Source organism: Pseudocercospora fijiensis, assembly GCF_000340215.1.
Source record: "Pseudocercospora fijiensis CIRAD86 unplaced genomic scaffold MYCFIscaffold_4, whole genome shotgun sequence".
In the NCBI taxonomy this organism is placed as follows: Eukaryota; Fungi; Ascomycota; class Dothideomycetes; order Mycosphaerellales; family Mycosphaerellaceae; genus Pseudocercospora; species Pseudocercospora fijiensis.
Window position 1 is genome coordinate 5,782,265 of NW_006921535.1, and position 24,923 is coordinate 5,807,187.

Consider the following 24,923-nt stretch of genomic DNA (forward strand, 5'->3'; position numbering starts at 1 on the left):
ACCGGGCATTAACAGTTAAGGAGTAGTAGAGGTATGCCTTTGCCCTTGTTAGCGGCATAGGTACCGTTCTAGTAGCGACCGCTACTAGTAAGCTAAGCGTACTGTTCCGTGCGCGACGTATTAGTAGCCTTAGTGTCCGTAAGCGCCTTATTAGTATAGAGGGCGGATATATAGCCCTCGCCGCGAAGCGTATATACGTTACGGACCGTAACATATCGCTAGGTATAAGCGACGACGCCCTAGGTAATAGCTAGGCGACCTAGGTTGCGATAGTATAGGTAGGGCAGACTACTAGAATTAAGGGACGACTCGTACTACTTATAGAGCTATATAGCCGACTAGGCACTAAGTTCTATGCCGATTAGTAGCAGCTAAACTATATAGTCCTTAAGCTAAGAGTCTAGTAGAGGTAGGCGTACTATCGAGAGTCGTCCGGTAGCTACTATCTATAAGAATTAGACTTCGCCGTAGGTAGTTAGATCGATCTTATAATACTTCGTCGCTCCGACGTATTCGCTAATAGGTCGCTTACCCGTCTTTAGGTATTCCTTACCGTAGTTACGGTAGGATACGTCCTTACCGTTCTCGCTACGCTTATATAGAACTAGGTAACTGCCTACTATAATGCTATCGCGATATTCTTTTAGGACGAAGCGGTAGAACTACTCTTATACGAGGTCGACCGTTTATAGGAAGTATAAGATAGCGCGTACTATAAGACCGACGGCTCTATTACGGATTAGAGACGGTGCTAGCTAGAATCGTAGGTCGCCGGTATAGGTGCTTAAGCTAAGGAAGTTCTCGCGTAAGTAGGTAATATTTGCTAGGAGTCGGTGCTATAACTTCGTATAGTAGAAAGTAATAGTTAGTAGAAAATTCGTATCGAGGTTAGCTAGGTTAGGAAGCTCCTTTAATTCGCCCGCCGTTATAAGCGCTATATACTCGCTAAAGCGAATCGCGTAAATCTCCTACTACGTATCGTAACCGTCCGAGTAGAGGTCGGTCCTAAAGATAGAGTATTTACGGGCGAGATCGTCGTTTACGATTCGGAAGGAGTACGGTTACGTAAAGAGTAGGTTTTTAAAATCGGTAACTAGCTTACCTATATACTAATGCAATTCGCGTAGAATCTAGAAGCGCCGATCGCTAGCTATAAGGTATAGATAATATAGGTAATGCTAAAGCCTTACTAAATAGTGTTCGACTATTCGCTTACGCGGACGTAGGCGAAAAAGATTAGGTAGCCGACCGTTAGCGTCCTTAGCGTAAGCGTTACGTGCGAGCTTCGCGGCCTAGACAAAGCGTGCGTCTCTATTCTTATTACGCTCTATAGGATTGGCGGCGATTAGCGCATCGACTTTCTTATTATAGTCCTCGTGCTCTACGTACTACCGGATTATAGCTTGTTCGGGCGTCTCGTTAGCGCGAAGGAGACGCTTATTAATTAAAGTCTAGCGCGCGCGCTAGCCTCGAAGCCGCTACCGCTCGAACTTGAGTTCTTTAGGGGATAGGACCGGAGGTTCCTTAAAAACCGACTCGATCGGAGTAGCTAGGAGCTTAGGAGGAGCTAGTACGGGCGCTTATAGCGAGCTGTTACTCGGTACCTACGTTAGGGAGGCGGTTGCCTATAGTAGCGGTAAATTAGGAAGTGTACGCGCTAGCGGAGATAGTAATTCTAGTAAAGCCGGTCGATTTACGGGTATTATTAACGGTAGTACCGATTCTAAAGCCGAAGGCGCATTAAGAGGCTGCGCGCTAACGGGATTAATCGGGCCGCTTTCCGTACCGTTAGCCGGGCTACTAGACGCGTAGGTAGCGGCGTCTTAGTAAAGGGTAAAGAAGCCCGGTACGATGTCCTATAGCTTCTCGGCCTCTAGGATCTCGACCTATAACGCTTTGCCCTTCTAAATAAACTCCTATTTACCTAAATAGTACGGCGGAGGGTCGTCGTTATCGATAAAGTAGTCGGCTATAGCCTTATAGAGCGCTCGGCCCGTCTGTCGGCCCTCGCCTAGCAACGCCTTCGCTAGCTCCGCTAACTATTTCTTCTTCGTAGTAAGCGCCGTAACCGCCTATATAAACGACTTCCTATCGAAAACGTAATCTAGATTAACTACCGCGATAACCGCCGGTACGCAATATTTTAGAAAGGAAAATCGTCTAATATTAGAGAGCGGACAGTCTAGATTTAGAAGTACTATCGATAGGCTAGCAATAGTCTAACGCTATATAGTACTAAACTCGCTACCCGGCGTCCCTTACGATTACGGGCGAGCTATTACCTCGAGTAAGTCGAAATCGGATCCGTCTATATTATTAGCCGGGGGCAACGGTGCTAAGCTCGCTATTAGCGTATCGTTAATGCGACTACGGCCTAAGAACAACGGTGCGTATCGTTACAACAGTTATCGGCCGGAGTCCGTTAATACGTAGTGCAATTCTATATCTAATCCGTCCTCGGTAAACATTAGAAAAGGCCGTATATATCTATTCTTAGTAGCGTAGCTTAATACCGCCTAAACCTCGCCGGTACTTAAACTACCGTTAGTAGAAATAAGCGATAGCGCCTTACGAAAGGTCTGTCGAAGATTGCCTTCTACCGTAGCGAGGATCGTAAAGCCCTCTAACGTCTACGCTAGGTTAATACTATATTCCTCTAGTCGCGTTTATTGCGGGTTAAGCGTAGCGTTATCTATCTCTCTACGATGCTCGCCGATCTAATCCGCTATTATATCTTCTCTACCTACCGAATCCTTTATCGAGTTCTCTATATCCTCTAGCTTAGGCGTAGCCGTACGTGTCTCGACTATAGCGCTAGGCGCTATATCCTTTCCGTTCGTTACCTTCTTAAGCTTAGCCGCGAGCGTAGGAATCTCGATCGGGGTGTCTAAGGCTACGTCCTCTCTACTCGTTACGGCCCTAGGCTCCGGCGCGGCTATACGATTCTCGACCGTTTCGTTTAATACTATATCCTCCTTATCTATTATATTCTCTAGCTCCGGCGCGGCCGTACGACTCTCGACCGTAGTATCTAATACTATATTCGCCTCGTCTGTTAAGTCCTCTAGCTTAGGCGCGGCCGTATAATTCTTAACCGTAGTATCTAATGCTATATCCTTATTGCCTACCTTACTCTCTAGCTTAGGCGTAGGCGTCGAGCCGGTAACAAATAAGGACTATCCGGCCGATCCTAGACCGTCTAATAGTAGCGGTTCCCCGCGAGGAGCGTTAATCTTACTATTCCCTATTACGGTATCCTAAGGGTCTCGATCCTCGCTTCTATAATATTCCTTAGCTATCGCTCCTTAGAGGAGGTCGAGCGTATTAGCCTTATAGTATAGGCGAGACGCGCGCTATAACTCCGCCTCGAATAATATAACGTTTAGGCGCTTATATCGCGATCGGTGCTATAGAAATTTTTGCTAAAAAGCTGCTACTTTACGTTCCCTACGACGGACGCGGTTATCGCGTTTAAGGGCCGTTTCTATTCGTCGTCGGTAATTAATAGAAGGCTCTCTTATCGTCCGGAAAGATCGATACTAAATAAGGGATAGCCCGCGTCTACGTATAACGGTTGCCTAAGTAACGTAGTTACGATAACGATATAAGGGTACGCCTAGGCGGATTACGACTCCGAAGGAGGAGTCGCGCTGTAGAGTCGTATCGATTTGCGACGAACCGCGAGGGATTGTCCGGCCTCGCCTTTGTCGGCGGAGCTAGTAACCTCTAAAAAAGGCTAGCGAGCTCTTGTCCGCTTTACTACCCTACGGAGGGTACGGGATAGCGGTGCCTCCTCTAAAGGGTATACGTTATCGTAGATTTTACGAAGATCGTCCGCGCCCGTTAAGTCGTCGATATTATACTATACATTGTAGGCGCTCCTATACCCTTTCTACTTTACTAGGTATTAGAGAACGGGCTAGCCTCTTCGGACGACGGTCCGTCGCCCGAGAAAGCGCTCGATTTCGTAAGAGTCGCCCTCGTTGCTAGAACCTAGACCGTCCTTAGCTACGACGGGTAGGGGCTCGTAATTAACAGTTCTCTTAAAAGGATCTAGGTCTTTAGGAGCTTTTTCTAACTACGAAACCGATATTACCGGATAGATACGCATTAATAGCGGTAACTCGAGATAGTAGGCTAGTCGTCCGACCTTCTCGAGAACCGTAAAAGGCCCTTTAAAACGGTAGCTAAACTTGTACGACTAACCTAGCACTTCGTAACTACGGTATAGGCGAAGCATAATACGGTTACCTAGCTTAAGGAATAGGGGCTTATACTTGCTATTATACCGTTCTTTTATTTTTACGTTCGCCTAAGCAATCGCGTCCTAGACTTCCTTCTAGATACGGCTACGCGCTGCCGCCCTATTATACGGATAGTCGTATAGTACATCGAGCGAGTCGAGATTCGTCCTTACGCCCGTAGCAACCTCGTTCGGCGACTAACCGGTAGTCGTATTATAGGAGTTGTTAAGCGTAGCCTATAGCTATAGGATAAACGTCGTCTAATCCTCGCTAGGATAATCCGCTAACTAGTAACGAATCGCCGTCTCGACCGTTTAGTTAGTTCGCTCGGATTAACTATCGGTTTGAGGGTAGTAGGCCGTAGACGTAGCTAGCTTCGTACGTAGGCGCGAGAAAACGCCCTTAAAGAAGTCGCTTAGCTAGCGAGGATTACGATTAGCGATAAGCACTACCGGTATACTTATATCTATTAAGTAAAGCCTATCGATTAGAGCGATGCCCTAGTCGTAGGCCTTCTAGTCCTCTTTGCCTAGGACGACTGCTACCCGCTTAGACGTCTTATAAGTAATCGTATATAGTATATTAAATCTATCGGTTGTAACCGGCAAGGCGGTTACGAGATCTATCGTTATAGTATAGTATAGGCCCTCCGCATTCTAGATCGGGTAAAGTTCGCCGTAAGGAGCGTATCGGGGGGTACGTAAAAGGAGACACTAGTAATAATAATCTAAATAGAGGCGAAGGTAGCGAGCGAGTCGATATATAAAGAAGGAAGCTTAAATGCGGTCGAAGACGCGCTAAAAGCCTTAGTAGCAACGGTTATCGTAAGCCTACTCGAAGATCTCGCCTATTAAGGCTCGAGAGATATAGAGTCGCTCGCGCCCTAAAGATTAGTTACAGAAATACAAGAGGCCGTCCCTCTCGAAGAATCGAATGCCTAGCGGACTATTAAACTTATTATCTACGAATAGGTCCGGATTTTTACCACTCTTATACCGAACTAGCGTTTTCGTTACCGAAGGCATATTAGCTTCCTCCGAATAGAGACGCTCTAAAGTATTCCGCGCCTACGCTTATCGAACTAATCGTAAAACCCTAAACTAATGTTCGTTATTATCGTACGCTCGGTTTAACCGACGTCGGAAATCCGGATCTAGCTCTACTAACATCGTATAGAAGTAGGCTACTTCCTCTAGATCGGCCGAAGAGGGCGTAGCGTCGGTATAGTAAGAGAGCGGGTCTAAGTTCTCCTCGTCCGGCGTTAGCTTAGGCGACTCCGTATCCCCTAGAAGTCGACTAAGGGCGTCTAGGACTAGGTATATCCGCCCTAGACGGTAAACTATATCGACTCGATATTAGGAAAGGAATATCGATACCCTTACTAATTTTAGGTTCTACTTACCTATATCGGTAGTCGTAGTTATCGACACCGAGTTAGTAAGACCGACCGCGGCATAGTAGTCTATAAAGATAGTCGTCGGCCTCGATAAAGCATGTATTAAATAGCCTACCTTCTTTACTATCTATACGATTCCCGAGTATTCGAGCTCTATCGGCTAATATCGTATCTCCGCCTAAGTTAGGCCTCGGCTTAAGAACAAAATAGGCTAAACCTTGTAATAAGGAAACAACTGCGCCTTTCCCTTAGACAGAATAGGGTCCGGGTCCCTATCGATATAGTAGAGCACCGCGCTATAGCTAAACTCTTTAGAGGAATCTATATTAGCGTATAAGCGACGGTTAGGGTCGAAATAGTATAGGAAGGAGGGCTCGTAGAACATCGATTGCAACAAGCGGAACGCTTTTACTAGCTCGTCGCGGTGCTAATCGTTCTTACCTAGCGTCGTAACGGTAACGTGCCGGCGACGACTATTGCCGGTAACTAGCGCCCCTTTTAATAAGCGTGTCTTCTCCGCCTATAGAGGCGCCGCTATCTATATATAGTATAGGATGTATTGCCGCAACCAATTAGTTAGACCGAGATAATGCTCTAGCTTCTATACGTTCTCTAGGAACTAAAGTAAGGTAATCGCTGCGATTTTCTCTTTACTCGTAGCTAGACCGAGGCCGCTAATATGCTAACCTAAAAGGGTCGCAGAGGGGAAGCCTAAGAAAGTCTTCTTCGGACTAATGCTAATCCTTACGGCGTCTAACCTCTAGAAGACCGCTTCTAGATAATCGAGATGCTTAGGCAACGTCTTCGAAAACACTACGATATCGTCGATATAAGCTCGCGTAAAGCTGCGATAGTCGCGAAGGATCTAATCTAGCTTCCGCTATACGAATTAGACACTATTCGAATATCCTATAATAGCGACCTTATACTATTCCTAGCTACGATAAGTATTAATCGTTAATTTGTAACGATCCTCCGGCTTTACGCCCTATTAGTAGAAGAAGGTTAGACAGTCTATAGTGCTAATATACTAGCACCCTACTAACTGTATAAAGAGATCCGCCTAGAGCGGTATCTAATAGCTGTCGGGGATCGTTACCTTATTTAAGGCGCGTATATCGACTACCGCCCGCGGCTTATTAATTATACTACCTTTACCGTTAGTAACGCGCTTCTATACGACAAACACTAGAAAGCCGAAGAGCGTAGGCTCGGTTATATACTGCATCTTCCCCTAGCGGTATAGGTCGTTATATATCTTGTCTACTACTTTACGATCCCTCTTACCTAGGTTAATTATACGAGGGGGCGGCAATAGATCTAGGTAATTTAGCACGGTTAGGATAGGTATGTAATCGTGCTCGGGAATATCGACTACCGTTTAGCGATCCGTAAAAAGCTCCGGGTACCGCTCGACCGCTATAGCGATTTAGTCTGCCTAGTTATCGTTACCGTAGATCGTTACGCCTAACGCGTGCTAGTGTTCCCGCTATGCATTTAGTATATCCCGCGTAGCCCTAAAAGCGTTAGGACTCAATCCCGCTAGTCCGTAGTCGGCTACGTCGATGTAGTAGGCCCTAGCAATAGTCCTATTACTTAATAAACCGAGTAGCTGTCCGGCTCGAATCGTTACTAGAGTCGTCGCATCGTTACGAATATATATATAAGAAAAATTAGCGTCTACGACCTAATTATACGCCGTTACTAACGGCGGAGCTTGTAACGATAATCCCTATATATTGCTAGTTAGCTAGACTAAGAAACCGGCGTTAAGAATGAAATCCCGGCCCTTAGGGAGGTCGCCGCCGTACTTAACTAGAGCGAGGGCGACCGTACGCGGCGCTAATGTTACGTCCTCCGCTAGCCTTACGGGGCGCTAGACCGACTTCCCTTTCTTACGCTTAACGGCTACTTTAAAGCGGGCGTTATCCTAACTAGCTATAGTAACCGTCCGTATAGGAACATCGATTTTTATTCCCTCTAGGGCAATCGTGTCTATACTAACTAGGATTTTTGCCTTTAGTTTAGGAACTAGGTAAACCTCGCGAGTTATTCGTACTAGGGAGACTATACTGTCCGTCTTCGCTACCGGGACAAATATATCTAATACGACGTATTCCCCGGAGCGATATACGCCGGCAATGCCGCCGATTTCGATCGGTTCGCGTAGCTTACGTACCTCTACGTCTAGGCAATAGCTTAAAACGAAGTCTTTTTCCGCAATAGTAAGCGTATAGCCGGTATCTAGGCAGACCTATATAGACGTACCGGATAGTAACAACCGAAGAGGGAAAGTTATATATTGCTAATTCCGGAATGCGTAACCTTGCTAAGCTAACGGGGGCGCCTTCGACTAAATCACTTCCGAGTCTGCTAATACGCGTTCGATAATAGTAGAAGGCGTCGTCGCCCCTACGTACTTCTTACGAATATACTAGTATAGAAGGTTGCCTAACTTGAATCGCCGCCTACAGACCTTATAAGCGTGCTTCGTAGAGGCAAATAGTTAGATCGCTGCTAGTAGGGACGCTTTAGCCTATAGTACCGAGTTTAACGCTAATAGTAAGCGATCGCCTACGTCCGCAAAGTAAGCTCCTAAGCCCGGATCGGAGTCGTATAGGTCGGTAAAGTAGTCGGCGTCTTCTCCGGCGTTACTAAAATAGCTATAATTATCCGCGTTAGTTCTCCGATTATCCTCCTAACTATCCTCCTAATAGCCGTCGTCGGCTTAGTTAGCATTATTTATAGTATCGCCTGCTCTCTTACTATTATCGGCAAAGTTAGCCTACTTACGAGCTCGATCGTTACGCTTTCTATCCTAACGATTAAATAGGCGCGAATCGACTCGCTTTAGGTCTTTTAGAAGGAAGGTAGGGCTACTGCCCTTCGACGGTCCTTTACTATTTCCTACCGGCGGTAGGCGATTCTACTAAGGGGCGCTAGGTAGGCGATTCTACTAATAGGCGTTAGTAAGGCGTAGCGGGTTCGGTCGGTCGGTATCGCGGTTCCGGTAGTTAGGGGACGCTCTTACTAGAGCGAAGCTCGCTAGGGTATAAGAGGCGTTCCCTTCGTATCGGTTCTACTAGGTAGCCTTACTAGCGCGGCTAATGTTCCTAGTCGTAGCGTCTAGGCGACGATTAGACGTAGACGAAAGCATATGTTCCTAGATTAATGCCTGCTTCTCGTAGTACGTAACCTACTTATCGACCTTTATACGACAATTAGGCTCGTCTATATTTAATTAGAGGCGCGGATCTATTCGACGATAAGCTTCTAAGAGCCGGTTCGATTTCCGTATATCGGTATCCTTAGCGAGTCGCACCGTCTTAATAATAAAGTCCGTTACTAAACGCCCTAAAGCGATATCCTACTAGTCGAAGCGTTACTTATCGAGGAGATCTATCGCCTTTATTAGAGGGACCTTCTATTTCTTACTAAGACAACGTTCCTAGCGTTTTAGACCGTGTCCGCCGCAGAGCTTTACTCGGTTACGGCTAGAAAGGTAACTATAATACTAACTAAGCGCTACCCCTCGAAAGTAAAGAGAGAGGTTAAGACGAACCGTCTCTCGCCCTACGATATAAGTATAATCCTTAGCCGCTTCGATAAAAGCATATACCGAACGGTATATTATCTTGTTCCCGACTAAGGCGTAGTCTCCCTCGCTATAATCCGTAACGCTAAGTAGGGGATCGAAGAACCTAAGATACGCTAGATCGAACCGTAGCCGCTAGGGGCGGGCGTAGTGCCCCTAGACATAACTCGCTTTAGAAACTAGCGCTTCCGCGACGTAGTCCCGATAATACTAACGGTATCTACGACAGCGGGCGTGTCTATAATAACTACTATCTAAGGAACTATTGTTATCTAACGAGGATTGATCGGAGTCGTCCGAATCCTTACTATTAGATAAAGATCTATTCTTACTCGGATTATCCCTATACCGACGGTGTTTCCGGCGTTGCTTCTTACCTTCCCGTAGTAGACCCTATAAGTCTAATAGCGGAAAGGGCAAAGGCTAACCCTACGTCGGGTTACGAGGGGAATTACCCGGATCGAAGTTACTAGGTAGCGGTAGTAGAGGATCGTTAGGAGGATTTCCGGGTAGATTGCTAGGAGGATTACTAGGCGGATTGCTAGGCGGATCGCCTAGCGCAAACCCGCCCCGCCGTAAGCGGCTATACCTACGGGCATTTATATATACGTCTGCCCTCTACTAGTAATTGTATTAACCCGGGTTCGGCTAGGGCGGACTTAGCTTACGCGTAGCCGACAGCGGTGAAATCGCCTATTCTATTAGAAAGTCTAATACGACTTCGTTAAGATAGACTCCTCTCCGTCTAGCTAATTCGCGAAGATAATTACGACGCTAACGGTTTTGTTATACGGCGATGTTCGCCCTATCGATCTCCTTAGTTATCTATAAGGTATCTACCGGGGTGCGATATTAGAAACGACTACGCGGCTCGTTAGCCTACGGGTCGGCGAGGCTGTCGTTTATTAGAGGCAATTAGCCGCGACCGATATCCTAGAACGGCGACGTCGACAGATCGGAAGGCCCGGCTAACGGTTCCTTAGGGGAAGTCTTAGGCAGAGGCCCCCTTAGCTTCTAAGGATTCTCGTCTGCCGGGTATCGTAGCTTAAGTAGCCTCCGTAAGAAAACCGATTTAAGCGAGCTATTAGGCGAACCGGGACGCTATTCCGGCGGTACGGTTGTTTCTACCGTAGTAATAGGCGAAACCGTAGGCCGCGGTAGGACTTAAGGCAGTCGGGCTAGTAGGCGCTGCTCTACTATAGGTAGTAGATAGATCTCCGGGTAGAATTAACGGTAATAGCGTAAATCGCGTACCGTTAGGAGCGCGGCTTTAAGCTCCTTAACCGATTTAGTTAGGATTCCTTTATCTACTACCTACTGTCCTAGGAAGTTATAATCGTTAAGGGCGTCTAGGTAGAGTTCCTCGATTTTAGTCTATAGAGGCGGCGGATTTCCTACGAGCGGGTAATAATACAGAACGTATAAGGCAAGCAAGTCGATTCGGCCGTACTTTGCCCTAAGCTAGGTCGCGAAGTTCTCGCTATAATCGACGTAGTTCTAAATATAGGAACAGATATATAGGATATAGGGCTCTATATCTAGCAATCCGAGATTGTAGTACTAGGGCAGCGGTTAAACCGCTAGCTTAGCTAATCTCGAGGCTTCTACCGGAGTTAGAAGCGAGTCCGAAGGAGCTACGGTAAGCGGGTAAACTATTAGTAAGAGGGTAGAGGCGAGATAGTCTCTAAACGGAGAATAACAACGGAGAACCGACTAAAGGCGGAGGAGCGTAGCTTATCGGGCAGGTCCTCCTAGGGAAAGCGGCTACCCCTAGACCTAGGTATAGTAGGTAATTGCTACTAAGGGTAGAAACTACTACTACTATCTCCTCGGGGTACTAATAGGATCGCTAATAAGGCGCTCGCGCGTCGGTAGGGTATAGTGCGGAAGGGTAGTAAATCGAATAGGTACCGTCGTAACGGGTAGGAGTTGAATCGTAGTAATCGGCGGAAGATCGGTAGGACCCGTAGCTAATCGCGTCGATTCTCGTCGTAGCCGTAACGACCGGGGTCGATTCGGGTAGAGGACTAGTAGTTAGTATAGAAGCCAACTAAGTGTTAAGCGAAGCTACTAAGTTGCTAGGCATACGGTTATAGTACGAAGGTATCGTAACGGTTATATAGTACAAAAGTTGATATATTCTCTAAGGTACCGCGAGGCAAGCTATCTATATAATAGTCCTACTATTAGTAGCAATAGCGACCGCAGCGGTCGATAGTAACCGCTGCCTACTATCGTACATGCAATAGTGTTATATCGTAACAGGTAGGCTAGGTATAAGCTCTATCGCTATATCCGCTATAGCCTAGTACCCGCCTTCTCGAATATTCCTAAGGCAACTTAGCGGACAATTAGATACTATACTAATGTAATCGAGTTAGCCGGGAAATAGGGGTACTATACTAGAAAGTATCGGGAAATTCTACCTACGATTAATGCGTATATTAAAGCTTTCTAAAGGCTTTCTAATTAGTTTCGCAAAGCAATAACATTAAAATAGCGCTGCTATCTTAGATCGAAAGACTCTAACGTCTATAAAAAACATTAAGTCCTATAGCGTTCGTTTAATATAGCGGGCTTACTCCGTATACTCGCTAGTAACGAAGAGTAAACAGCGATATAGTAAAGTAATCCTTATTAGAATAGTATCGGAATAGCATTAACTTCCGTATCTAGAGAGCCGCCGTCGTAAACGGGATACGATAGAAAAGAGAACGGAACGAGAATTTAATAAGAACGCAATCGTCGCCGAAGAACCGAGTAGTACTTAGATACTAAAGCGGCGTCGTTCGGCGCTATCGTTACGAGCGAAGGAAAGTCTAGCCTTATATAAAGCAACTAGTACGCCGTTACTACCGAGTAAACCGGTAACTAGCGACGATATATCGCCGATCGACGTTAAGCTTCTAGAACGGTAGAATAAAGCGAAACGAGAGATGCTTAATCTCCTTCGCGAGGAAATAGCACTAAAGGAACAGATAAGGGAGAAAGGTTTGTAATTGAATTAAGATTAGTATAAGAAAGGATTTAGACTATAATATAAAAATAATTATAACTACCTCTATACTAGTATTCCCTTCTACGAAATTCTTAACCTGCTAGGGAACTTCTCCGCTATTCTATTCGCATTCTATTCTTATCCTATTCCTATCCTATTCCTATCCTATTTATATCCTATTCCTATCCTATTATTATTCCTTCGTTACCGCTCTAAGAGCCCTTAAGCTCTCGTCCGCGAGATCTTAGAACAATACTCGGTATTTATAGCTACGGAAGAGGTCTTAGGTCTATCCGTTTCGTAAATAGGTCGGACAACGATCGAGCTATCCTTGCTAACGTAGAAGACCGATAGCGCTCCCGAAATTAATCTAAATAGAATAAGAATAGACTAGCAATCGTTTAAGATCTAAATAAGAGTAGACTTACCGCGTTTCCTCGCTTATATCTAGGCACTCGAATAGAACTATAAGCGAGAGGCTATAGATCGGGAAACCCCTATCGAGGATATAAGGGCTGCTAAGCTAGTACTAGCTTAGTCGGAGGGGCTAGCTAGACTAGTAGCGTAGGCGTAATAGGCGGATTAATCGAAGGCTTAGGCGTAGGCGTTTTCGAAGGCTAAGCCGGGGGGGGGTTCGGTACTAGGCTCTCGCTTAATATTAGAATCCGAAACGGATGTTATTAGTTTTAGATTGCGAGAAAGCGCCGACGGGGCATTTATAGCATTTTATTTAGAAGCGGATACTGCGAGCTTTTCGAGGTCCCCGAGGGGATTTTCTTCCTTTAGGTTATAGACCGAGCCCTCCGACTTACCCGAAGAAATTACTATCGGCGCTAATTTATACGATTTAGAAATACTAGAAATATTAATAGGAAGTCGACGATAGATAGGATAAAACGAAGATTATTACTTACCGCCGTCGCGACTCTTTAGTTTTATCCTTATCGTCCGGAGTAGTCCTATAAGTAAGGTTAATTTTTTTTAGGCGTATTTCTACCGTCGTAGGTTAAATGGATTCGTATTCTAATTACAAACCTTTTTATCGGACTCGATTTCCGGACAGCGATAGGACTCTTAGGCCGTACCGCTATAGGACTTAGTCCTTCCTATTCCGTTTCGTCGTTGTCCTCGTTAGCGTCGCTATTGTTAGTACTTATCGACGGGATTCTTTCTCGAGGTTTCGGATTTTTCGAAGATATAGCCGTTTTATCTCGATTAGACCTATAATTTATTAGTACTAAATTAAGTATAGAAACAGAGGTATTTAAAGACTTAGTATTTTAACCTATTGCCTTTACCGACCGAGATCCTTTAGCCTTACCGCCCCTAAGAAAAGTTAGTAAAAAATTATTTAAATCTGAAATTATTAAGAAAGCCCGAGCACTATTATTAGATTCTTATTAGTTTGAGAATGGTTTGATAGTACTTATTGCTTTCTTATTAGTATTAGAAGGGTATCTCCTAACCCTAACGCTACGCTAACTATACTAAAAAAACCCTACTTATAAGGTCTCCTTGCCCGAAATAATGTCCTCGAGGTTAGCCGCGAACTTAGCCTTAGCCTTGCTCTTCTTAGACGAGCGTATACTATATAGGGTAGCAGGCTTTTCTAAAACGAATAAGAAACTATTAGTACTTTTTCTTAAACTATTCTAAAACTAATAATATACCGATCCTGTCTGCCTTCTTTAAGGTAGTGTTAGCAGCCTTCTTTAGCGTCTTCGGCTTTAGCGCACTTACCGCCTTCTTAGTCTCGTTAATATAGGCGTTGTTAGTAGCGACAGCTACCTTACGATACTATTCTAAATAGAATCAGCCTATGTTTAAACGTTTCCGAAACTATTCCGATTAGTATTATATACCCTTAGCCTATTTCTTCGCCTTCTATCTATCTTAACCTTTTCTCTTCTCGAATATAAGCCTATATCCGCCTTTGTCGGTATTTGTACGTATATAAGCGATTAGGGCAGAGGAGTCTTAGAATAGCTTGTACTAAAACTAATTAGATACTATTGCTAATACATTTAGATTAGAAAAAACTTACTAAATACATATCGTTATCCTTACTAGCGGTAACGCGATAGATTACCTCGCCTAGTACTAGAATTTAGTCGTCGTCTAAGAAGCTGTTTTCGTCTACGACTAACTTAAATACCTCGAAGCCCTAAAAGCAATTAGAAATAAATAGTAATAGAATAATAAAAGGACTTACTAATAGTTTTATATTCTTACCCGCCGTATCGATATATACGAGGTAGTCCTTATTATTAATAAGCTTCTAAGATAGGGCTATAGTGGAATCGAGTTTAAATAGATTAATAAATCGAGTTAAAATAGATTAAGATTGGATTCTAAATAGACTAACGCTAGTAGAAGCTACTATAGTAGGGGAAAGGAATAAGGGTTGCTTTCGGAAAGTCGAGCTTGTTTAAGCCGAGCGCGCGTACTAACCTACGTACGGACTACTACGGCTTTCTCCGATTGGTTAATTCGGTAGTTAGCTCGGCGATTTTAGTAGTTAGGATTTCTAAGTGCCTAGCCTTAGCCTCTAAACATTTACTTCGCGCCTTTACTATAATATAAAGAGCAAAGTAATATAATAATAATAGAATAAGTACTAAGTACTAGTAGGCCGTTAGCCCTTTACCTCTAGCTCTAGCTAAGCTATTTATATCCCCCTAAGACCTAGCTCTTAATACTATCTAACTTTCGCTCTAGAGCTATTATCTATAAATTATTAGTAGAGAGGAAGTTAGTATATAGGTTTACTAGAAAAAGGGCAACTCGATTTAAGCTAGTGTCTTACTGTTAGTGGTTGTCAGCGGAGGAGCGGAATAGAATGTCTGAAACGGAGATGAATTGGGGGGAGGGGAGTGAGGTCTCCTCGCTTTGCGCAGGCTCATTCCGGATTCCGCTTGAGGCCCAGGGGAGAGCAATGCAAAGGTTCGACGTGAGCAGGACACGAGGGCACATCGGAAGAGCGTCGATTATATTGATGGTTCCAGCCTCCACCGGTGGTCATCAACAGAAGAGTTCAGCAGCACATCACCAAACGGAGCTGAATCATGAAAGTGGTGAAACCCGTCTCTACCCTCACTCTACCTACTCTCAGATAGAATCGCCAAAACCCGGCAGCGCACTCGAGCGGCTACTAGCTCCGTGCCGCTTCAGCGCCGGAAGCACACGTTTCAAATGAGCGACCAAATCATCGCCCACCACCTCCTCACCCTCCATCTCCCCCACCGTCTTCCCCACCCAACCCGTTCCCAAACCACCACCCAACCTCGACTTCGGCTCCTGGGCCCAACCCTCCACGCAAGAGCGAATCTCCGCCTCCTTCGCAGCGAAATGCTTCCTCACCACCTCGCCCCAAATCCCATCCTCCTCCGCTTCTAACCAAGCCAGAAGCGCAAATTGTACCGTATGAGGCCTGAGCTCCCTGTTATGCTCCATGACGAGGGGATGGGAAGTCTCCAACAACTCCCGACCCGGCTCGTTGCGCCATGGGGAGTCGCAGAAAATCATCGCTTGGATGGAAACGAGAACTTGACGGATGGTACTCTTTTCGCTATCCCAAGGTTCGCCAGACCAGGTGCCGAGGAGAGAGAGGCAGACGGTTCCGTCGTCGTAGAGGTTCGGGTTAAAACGGACGCGGCCGCCGCCGGTGGTGCGGAACTCCAATCGCGGAGGAGAAGTGGGGAAGTGGTTTTGGCAGAGGAGGTCGAATTCAAACAGCCCGTTTTCGTAGGGTGTGCCTTGGGGACCTATGATGAGGATTTTCATCAGGTCTGGGCGAGATTCGGCGACGCGGATGAAGATTCCGTCCGGAAGGTTCTCGCGAAGGTCTTTGATTTCTTGGCCGATGCGGCGCATTCGGGTTTTGGCGACGGAGGAGTTGGAAGCTTCCGTGCTGAAGAGACTGTGTCTTGCTTGCATGATGTCGTCCTGGACGACAGCGAATCGCAGCTCCGCCTGCCATGCATTTGGATTCGTCTCTTCCTCGACTGGCGAATGGATATCCTGCAACAAAGCTTTGTAGGTTGTGTCAAAGCTGCAAAGAAGATTCAGGCTGCCAGTGTCGATGTCTGCGTTGTTCAGCTCGGCGTCGGCCATTTTTGCTAGATTACGCATGCAGCGGAAGAGAGAAGATGCTGACATCTCGCTGATTCCCGCGGTGGGCAGCTTGTGCACTAGTTCCCAGATGCTTTGGCCTGGTCGATGGGCGATCCGATCCTCCAGAACAAGAGGCGCAGTCAGCGGGTGCTGTGCAAGGGCGTAGACGAAGTTGTGAAGCTCCTGATATAATTCAGTCTTGCCAGCGATCTCGTCGAGAGTGCTGTGGCGCAGAAGTTCGGCAGCACGATCCAGAATGCTGCTGCAGCGAATGATTGACGGGACAATGGTCGATGCCTTTGTGTCATTCCTGCTCAGAAACGTAGGCGCGTTTTCGCCCAAGAAAGGCAGCAATTCGACCACTCGAGCGAAAGTTCTTGCAGTCATGATATCGTCTTCGTCTGGCTTGATTGACTCCTCTTGCTTTTCCTCCTTGGCCTTCGTGGGACGCTTGATATGCTTGAGATTCACTCCACCGAACAAATTGCCCCAATCGTCGTCGTTCTGGCTCATCTGCTTGTCCTCGATATCTTCTTCTTCTTCGTCAATGTCCATAGCCTCGTCTTGCGCCTTATTCTGCTTCGTTGCATGTTTGCTTGCGACAGACAAGCCCAGAGAATGGCCTACGCCCTTGAAGTTGTGGGCAAAAATGGACTTTGATTTCTGCCCGATGGTAGTCCACGGTGTAGAGGCACCAGAGAATGCGAAACCTGAACCCCCTCCAAAGCTCCCAAAGCCGATTATCTTTTTCTTCTTAGGCGAACTCTTACTGGGTGATGACAAGGTCTTCGGAGCGAGATCTTGAAAGAGATGGGGATCTTTCGGAACGTAGGGCTCAAAATTATCAAGAGTGAAACCTTGGCCAGCAAACGACGGGCCCCAATGTGGTGAGGCTGAACCGAACATCGAATCGTTCATGTCCGGGTAGAAATCCTCGTCAGAGCCTCCGTAGCCAGTGCCATTATCCTTGCGAGCACTCTTTGGTTTCTTGATTCTAGCAGACGAGTCGAAGCTCTTCTCAGGCTTGTTGTATTTTGAGTTTCTGTCGAAGTCGACCAGTAGGGAAAAGAGCTCAGCATGTTCGCCGCGCGCATATGCTGCGATAACTTGGTCCTGATTTGGATGAGATGACTCGGCACTCTCCGCGGCTGGTGTAGGCGATGGCGTTGCGTTTGATGGTGGAGTCCCCATACGTCGGTCGGAGGCGTGGTCAAGTGCAAATTGCAGTTGGCGAGCCTTGATGGCATCGCCGATGACATCGAATCTCGGCATTTCCGCCCCAGTGCTATCAGATGATAAGTCCTCCAGGAAGCGCATACGCTTGCGTCTGAGATCGTCTTGCTCGTCAAAGTCCATCGCCTGAGCTCTGAGGACGGGCTCGAAAAGGGCTATTTCGAAATTAGCAGTGGTATTGCTTAGTAGTGAATGTAAACATACTCACCTGTTGGAGGTTTGACTAAAAGCCACGCGAATGACTGGATACTGGGCTGGCGGCCGCGAGACCACGTGAGCGTCCAGCGGTTGGTGGCACGGGACGACCGCGGCTTGGCTGCTGCTGTGTCTGCTGTTGTATGTTGTAAGAGTCGACCGTGCGATTACGGCTATGCTCAAGTGGTATGCAGCTTTTGACTGGTGACGGAAATCCTGCAAGGCAGCGACGCAGCCAGAACGCCGACGCCGCCGCCGCAGCTCTGTAGGTCAGGCATCCAGGAACAAGCTCTCCGCAGTAACTGTACCGGACCACCTTCTCTGCGTGGCTTGCCGCGAACATGCAGAAGATATGCAGATGGCTAGAACAGAGTGGACGAGAACAAAGGGCAGACTCTTAGTAGCAAGCAATGACAGCAACCTCCAGGCCCACCACGGAAGGCAGATTCGGGGCTGCAGTCGCCGCCCTTAGAAGATCCCATCTCTTCGCAGCCTTTCGATCTCTTCCCGAGTATACCCAGCCTCAGCCAAGATCTCCTCAGTATGCTCTCCCAGCTTGGGCGGCAACCTCCGGATCTCAGGCTCAATCTCACTAAACTTGACCGCAGATCCAATAGCCTTCCATTCACCACTTTCCACCGCATCCCAAGCACGACTCTGAACCATATCTCGCGCCTGAGTCTGCGGATGCTCGAAAGCTTTCTGGATAGTATTGACAGGACCAATTGCAAGACCCGAGCCCTCAAAAATCCGCATCCACTCATCTACCCCTTTCTCACGCAAGATCTGGCTCAGAATCTCGTCGAGCTTTTCTCGCTTCGCGACTCGCATGTCGTTGGTAGCGAAGCCCACATCGTCGGGTAATTCCGGGTGGCCGAGTCGTTCGCGCAAGAGCTTGAATTGTCGATCGTTGGTGATGGACAGTGTGAGATACATGCCGTCTTTGCATTGCCAAACGCCGACTGGGTGTATACTTGGGTGTCCAGACCCGAAGCGCTGACCTTCATGTTGCATATTGAGCCAATTGGCACCAATGTTGACCAACATGCTGATTTGCGTGCCGAATAAGCTGCAGTCGATATGTTGTCCCTTGCCAGTCTGGTCTCGATGCCGAAGAGCAGCCATGATGGCGCCATGTGCGAAGAGACCGGTTGACATGTCGATCATTCCCAAGCCCGGTCTCACAGGTGGTCCTTTGGGGTCGCCGGTGATATGCTGAAGCCCGCCTTCAGCAGTAGCTATTGCATCGTATCCCGCCCGCCCAGAATCAGGACCAGTATGTCCATACCCAGACAGCGAGCAGTAGATCAGACCAGGGTTGATTTTAGAAAGCTCAGCATACCTTATCCCGAGCTTGTCACCACGACCAGGAATGAAGTTTTCGAGCACCACATCTGCCGTCTCGACGAGTCGATGCACAACCTCAACACCTGCTTTGCGCTTGAGATCCAGGGTGATGGATCGCTTATTCCGGTTCAAAGCCGCGAAATAAAAACTCATCGGCTGAGCCTCTGGTTTCCATTTCCGGAGCTCATTTGTGATGCGATATCCTCGCGTCTCGTCTCCGGTTTTGGGTTGCTCGATCTTGATCACATCTGCGCCATAATCCGCCAGAATTTGCGAACAGAATGGTGCTGCGAGAATGCGTCCAAAGTCCAGGATATGAATTCCGGCTAGAGGCGCTTTCGAGGATTCTGTCGCTGCGGAAGAACCTTTGAGTCTTCTTGAGACGTGATGCCGAGTGTAGATCGGAGGAGGTGGATTGTTATTCAATGTGTGGCCCAACACATTGCTGCCGGACCTGAGACGTATCAAGCGCTGAAACATGTTGCAAGATGAGACAGTCGCCTGAGGACTTTCAGATCACACCTCTGAGCAGGATGTGGGAGTATATCCGCATATGTTCTCTCAATGGCGGAGGATCATAGGCAGCGAGTGGGGCCTGTTGACGCCGAGGTCGCTGCTGTACATTGCGAACTCAACATCCTTTCCAGCATCTCTTATCAGACTTCAAAGTCCTGTAGGCAATCATCAATTCAGCCTTTGATGGTATTCATTGACGCATTGGCTATATGGTGATATCGTGGTGGAGGAAAAGCAGTAAAAACAAGCGGCGACTCGAGAAAGGAGGCCGTCTTGGCAGCTTCGGCAATTTGGGAGTGAATAATGCCGAAGGCTGTGGCTGGCAAGGTTAGAATACCACTCCCGTGCTTGGTCCAGCTTCACTTCAACTTGTCATCGCTTCTCAACAAGGCTCAACAGTTCGTTCTTGCGGGCTCATCAACGATAGCTCGTGCTCATTCTACACCATGAAGAAAACTCACTCACCAGCAGAAAAGCACATCCTCCACCCGAACAAGTATTTACTTAGATTCGCCACCTGCCTGTCATACAGGTACCCCGAGATCAACAAGCTGATAAGTGAACGTGATCGATTGCATCCAAATCTCCAGCCCAGAAACCCCCAAACCGAAATTCCACCTCATCTTCCAACCATATCACAGTCTCCACCCTCGGCAGAACTCGAACCATCCACGGAGCTTCTGAACGAACACAGCTATATCCTCTTCCCCCATCACCTCCTCTCCTCTCCCCAAACCCCTAACAAACCTCAACCGAATAACAAACCTCCGCCTTCCAAACCCCAACACAAACCCGAACCATATGACACTTCCTCCTCTCCAACCCCAACTCCCCACGCCCCCCATCCTCGCCAATCTCCTCCTCAACACTGAGAACCGGAAACCCATCCAAAATCTCTTGAATCCGATCAAAAAGCCTCCAAATCCTCATCACCACCCTCATCGCGCGGGAGATTTCTTCCCGATCCGTTTCCGTAACATTGACAAATTTTGGGACGGGAAAATTCTCCGGGTTTGGTTGGTGGGGAGACAGAGTCCTGAGGAGTGGTTTGAGGATTTGCAGGATTGGCGACAGGGGAGCATGGTGTTGTTTTGGGGGCAGAGGGTTGGAGGGGAGGAGGGATTGGCGAGGGTGAGGGGGGAAATGGCAGCCATTGTGGTGGTGAGGAGGGGGGTGGTGAGTTTCATGGTTGATGGACGAATTGGGTGGGATATTGGGAGTCTGTGGGGTGGTTGATGATGTTGGGAGAATTGGGGTTGTTCTACTGCTTTTATATGTCAGTTGTCCTCGATTCCGATGGCATGATCATCCGTGAGTGATTTTTTTGATGATTGCGGGATATCCAATTGCTACGGTCTTCGGGGTTTGGTGTTAAACTGTGCACCCTCTGCTTGCGATGCGATACGTAAAGTGTCGAAAGATTCCGATTGCCTTCTCTTGTTATGGAAAGCGAAAGAGAGCTGAGTGTCTCCCGTCGAGAGAGGTATCTTGATTGGCTCATAAAGAGAAATTGATCAGGCCATATGCCTCCTTGGCATGCGATGTAGTATGCACATCGACGAGTGTGCTATAGAAGCGCTATTTTTACTCTCGCCGGTATACACTGAGTGCGACCACATAGATGGCGTCTGTGTTTAGTACGACTTCTCTCTTTGTCTCGTCGTGTCGTTCCCGCTGCAGTGATTCCTGGCCTCTGAGTGGAACGAGTCTTGCTGGGAGATGCATCAAACTGTGCCTAGACCTTGCTCTATTCTAAGAGCAACCACGTCGCAGCATCCACTCTCTCCTTGGCAAAGTGATCACCCACGTGGCTCAGATAGAAACCAGATCCCTTGACTACAGGATCAACGAACGCCCATCGATTATCTTCGTAAGTTTCTCCCACATCAGCGCCTGTACCTGTCAACACGACTACCCTGTCTCGAGAAAACCCGCACCAAATTGTCGATGACGAAGGTGACTCGGTGGCCTCACGATACTGAATATGCCTGTCAAGAGAGCCGTGGTGGCAAAGACAAACATGTTCCCTCCACCTCTTCGGCGTGGTAAATTTCTGCCCACAATTCGCAAATGTGCATGCGTATTTATGTTCGGCGATGCTGAATCTTTTGAAATTCTTGAAAGCTCCCATTAAAGGCTCGTCCAATTCCCAGTCGCCGTCTTCGCAGTCCGATACAAAAACGAACTTGTAAGCCTCGATGTCGCTCGGATCGTGCATGACAGCTTTGAGAAATGCATTTGCCTCGGACCACCGATAGGCTTCCTTTCTCCTCGCATGTCGGCGACGAGTAATTGCTGGAGGTGAAGGATCCTCGAGGACGGGAATTTGAGAGGTTCGATATAATAAGCCGCAGCCGGCACTACAGAGGATCAACTTCAACACCAGACGAATGATCCTAGCTTGATGCTTACCATATATGCGCACTCCGCAGCAGATGTCTACTGAGCGTAACGCCACGACATTTCGGGCATTCCCCAGATCTAATATCGAGAGTGAAAAACGCAGAAATCTCAACTTGCATGCCAGGCAATACAAGCGCCTCCCAAGCAGCCGGGGAGATCTCCATCGACTGACGAGCCCCATTCTCGACCGTCGTAAAGACAAACTGGCTATACTCGATAACATCGCTCTCGGGCCTGCCCTCAAACATGCATTTCAGATATGCTTCCAGTACGGGCCAGCGATTGAAAATCTCGTAGGGCAAAGTGCTGACTCTTCCCAAACCGTCCTCGAGCTGAATGGGCGATTGCTGAAGAAGCGCTGGGGACGCATTCGGGGCGGTCATATGGCGCAAAACATGTTGAAGTAATCTTCCGATGCCAATGAGCAGCAACAGCAGAGCGTCTATGCCTGCCTTGCTTGCGTGAATCAATGCTTTGGATGCGGAATGCTGGATCAAAGCTGAGCCGGTTAGTTCCCAGTGGTCTCTTTGGTTCGAAGGTACCCAATCACGGTCATCAGGAGGTGCAGATTGGCACGCCTCGATCAAACCTAGAGCACTGGTAATCTTGCCCAGGGCCATTGTTTGATCTTGCGTCTGCGCCATGATGGCATTCGTAGCCTTTTCAGCATTGAGAAGACCTTGGAGAACTTTTTCATGTCGATCCAAATCTGCTAGTGACATGTCGCCGAGGAGTCTCAAAATCATGGGGATCTGGTTGCATTGATACGCTCCACGCAAGGAAGTTTCGAGATCGTTCAGCTTCGGCAAAATGGCCTTGACCTCGTCTTTCGTTGCAAGCTGTCTGCACACGGTGTTTTGCAAGTCTCGCGTCGTAGATCTAAGGTCTCGAACTTCGCTCTCGAGGGTGGCATTGTCCTGCCGCAGCTCGTGAATGTTGCTCCTGGTCATGTCAGCATACCACTCCAAATGCAGAATATGCCGCGCTTACAGTGTCTGGAGTTGGAGCAGAACATCCATCAGCGATATGAAGGGTGCTATATTCGCACGCAGTTCTGTAAATTGGTCCTGCAGTATCAAGGCCCATTCGAGCTTTGACTTCGTTCTCATACCGAATCGTGAAATAGTCTTGTCAGCATCTTGAGAGAGCGTCAAAAACTCGCGATACGGTTCCAACTTCTTGAGGAACCTAGCGACTGGGATTCCGCATGCGTGTCCTAACATCTGGAGTCTACCAGCAACACTGTCTTGATGTCTTGAAGGTTCAAAGGCCTGTAATCGCCGCAGTATCGCTTGCGTTGATTCCAGCTCGACCAGCGCCAGTTGGAATTTGTATTTCGCGCCGGAGGCATCCTTGAGAGCTTCGCATGCTTCCTTGACGAGCTCGAGGCCTGCCAGGAAATCTCCAACAGAGAACCCAAAGGGTGCTAGCATATTCGAACAGTGGTTAGTGTCGAAAAGTACAATAAAGCTCCAGCGAAGTTATGAGGGTGGCGGGAGTTCTCAGCTCCTCCGCAGCAGACACTTGCGAGCCACCATGCTTCGCCTCCTGATGCGAGCTGGGCGCTGGAGCTGCGAAAGCGGTGCAACCTACCTCTTTGTCGAGCAAGAAACTGTCACGAGAAAGGCTCTTGGCGCATTGATCTGATCATTTGAATCAAAATTCGATTAGCGGCATGGTCAGTCCGTCTACTCCTGCGTCAAGAACCTGCCAAGATCCGTCAAATACTTTTCCGTCTCTTCTAGCATGGGCATATGACTGCTCAGCGCATATCGCACCCACTTCACCCTAGCCGACGGCTTTGTGAAGAAGGCTTCCGTGGTCTCGTCTTGAGCTTCATCATAGTATCCATTCATAATCAAAATTCCGCCAGGAACGGTGGTTTCCGTGATCTGATCCAGCTTCCCAGTAATGCTCCAATTCTTGAGGTTTCCGATGATGAAGAATTCGCTGGGTCCGCACATGCTATAGTACACCGTGTTGTCCTCACCAAGCTGCTCGAAAGACTTCTCCAGCTCTTTCGGGAACGGGTCGACGCGGCACACGTGCAAGCTGTAGAAGTACATCACAGCCTCCTCGTACTCTGGTGTCTCAACCTTTCCTTCTCTTTCGCATCGATCCAAGGTATCTTGAATCTCTTTTGGAAGCTGCTTCCGCAACCGATTGCCAACATCGACCCATACCTTCATGTTGCTTGGCGAGTTCGAGATGATCAATTTCCGCAACCCAGCTGGTTGCTTCTCGATCGCGTATTGGCCTGCAAGCATTCCACCCCAGCTCTGTCCAAGCAGATCAAACTCCTCGATGCCCAGGTACCTCTTCACATTGTCCAACTCTTCCATGAATAGCTGAGGCGACCAGAATTCGTGATCTCCTTTCTTGTCCTTGAATCTCGTTGAGCCACCGCAGCCAATTTGATCGTACATCACAACCGGTATACCATGATCTTTCTGCATGAGCGATATCGGAAGGAGATATTGATGTGGCACGCCAGGACCGCCGTGCAGACATATCAAAGGCGTCTTGCCAGAGCTGAGATCTCCCCAGATCCAATATGCCGTCTCGCCTTTCATGCCATTCTTCGCATATTCGAATGGAATCGTGCCGGTCTTGGTTGGATCGGGATATGCTCGTTCTTGGCCAGGAGGCTGGATCTTTTTCGTCATGATCGCAACGATGCGCTCGCGGTCGAGTTTGTGACAAGGTTTTGCTGTCGGTCAGTAGCGTGGATGAAGATGCAGGAGAGCGTAGTTAAAAGTGCAGGCCTTCTCGAAGCTCAATGCCTGCGGAGGTAGTACCTACTGTGCACCTCGGAAGTTTAGAGTTCTCGAACAGGAAGGTAGTAGGATGGAAGTACACTTGACTCTCCACTTTGATGACCAT

At 47.7% G+C, this 24,923-nt stretch overlaps 6 protein-coding genes across 6 annotated transcripts; 2 read left to right on the forward strand and 4 right to left on the reverse strand.

Moving 5' to 3' along the window:
- Positions 1–15,752: 15,752 nt before the first annotated feature.
- MYCFIDRAFT_123837 (uncharacterized protein) lies at positions 15,753–16,010 on the reverse strand (the record flags this gene model as incomplete). Its single annotated transcript, XM_007928652.1, has 1 exon — positions 15,753–16,010. A coding segment is annotated over one exon (258 nt), but the record flags the coding sequence as incomplete, so codon positions are not given.
- Positions 16,011–18,242: 2,232 nt separating this feature from the next.
- Positions 18,243–19,601, reverse strand: MYCFIDRAFT_137416 (uncharacterized protein; the record flags this gene model as incomplete). Its single annotated transcript, XM_007928653.1, has 1 exon — positions 18,243–19,601. The coding sequence occupies one exon, from the start codon at positions 19,599–19,601 to the stop codon at positions 18,243–18,245; it is 1,359 nt and encodes a 452-aa protein (XP_007926844.1).
- An 84-nt stretch (positions 19,602–19,685) lies between these two features.
- Positions 19,686–20,379, forward strand: MYCFIDRAFT_175104 (uncharacterized protein; the record flags this gene model as incomplete). Its single annotated transcript, XM_007928654.1, has 4 exons — positions 19,686–19,849; positions 19,876–19,933; positions 19,970–20,201; positions 20,228–20,379. The coding sequence occupies 4 exons, from the start codon at positions 19,686–19,688 to the stop codon at positions 20,377–20,379; spliced, it is 606 nt and encodes a 201-aa protein (XP_007926845.1).
- A 59-nt stretch (positions 20,380–20,438) lies between these two features.
- Positions 20,439–20,873, forward strand: MYCFIDRAFT_175105 (uncharacterized protein; the record flags this gene model as incomplete). The annotated part of the gene is made up of 3 exons (XM_007928655.1): positions 20,439–20,720; positions 20,749–20,768; positions 20,804–20,873. The coding sequence occupies 3 exons, from the start codon at positions 20,439–20,441 to the stop codon at positions 20,871–20,873; spliced, it is 372 nt and encodes a 123-aa protein (XP_007926846.1).
- Positions 20,874–21,384: 511 nt separating this feature from the next.
- On the reverse strand, positions 21,385–23,473 carry MYCFIDRAFT_85514 (uncharacterized protein; the record flags this gene model as incomplete). The annotated part of the gene is made up of 3 exons (XM_007928656.1): positions 21,385–22,037; positions 22,213–22,979; positions 23,031–23,473. 3 exons carry the CDS (start codon positions 23,471–23,473, stop codon positions 21,385–21,387), a joined length of 1,863 nt encoding a protein of 620 aa, XP_007926847.1.
- Positions 23,474–23,672: 199 nt separating this feature from the next.
- On the reverse strand, positions 23,673–24,757 carry MYCFIDRAFT_211389 (uncharacterized protein). Its single transcript, XM_007928657.1, has one exon. It carries the CDS (start codon positions 24,704–24,706, stop codon positions 23,729–23,731), a length of 978 nt encoding a protein of 325 aa, XP_007926848.1. The 5' UTR covers positions 24,707–24,757; the 3' UTR covers positions 23,673–23,728.
- Between the last annotated feature and the right edge of the window lie 166 nt (positions 24,758–24,923).

What these genes read in the sequence shown, in the direction of transcription:
- MYCFIDRAFT_211389 (XM_007928657.1), bottom strand. Translation starts at nt 24,706, where the DNA reads ATGACGAAAAAGATCCAGCCTCCTGGCCAAGAACGAGCATATCCCGAT.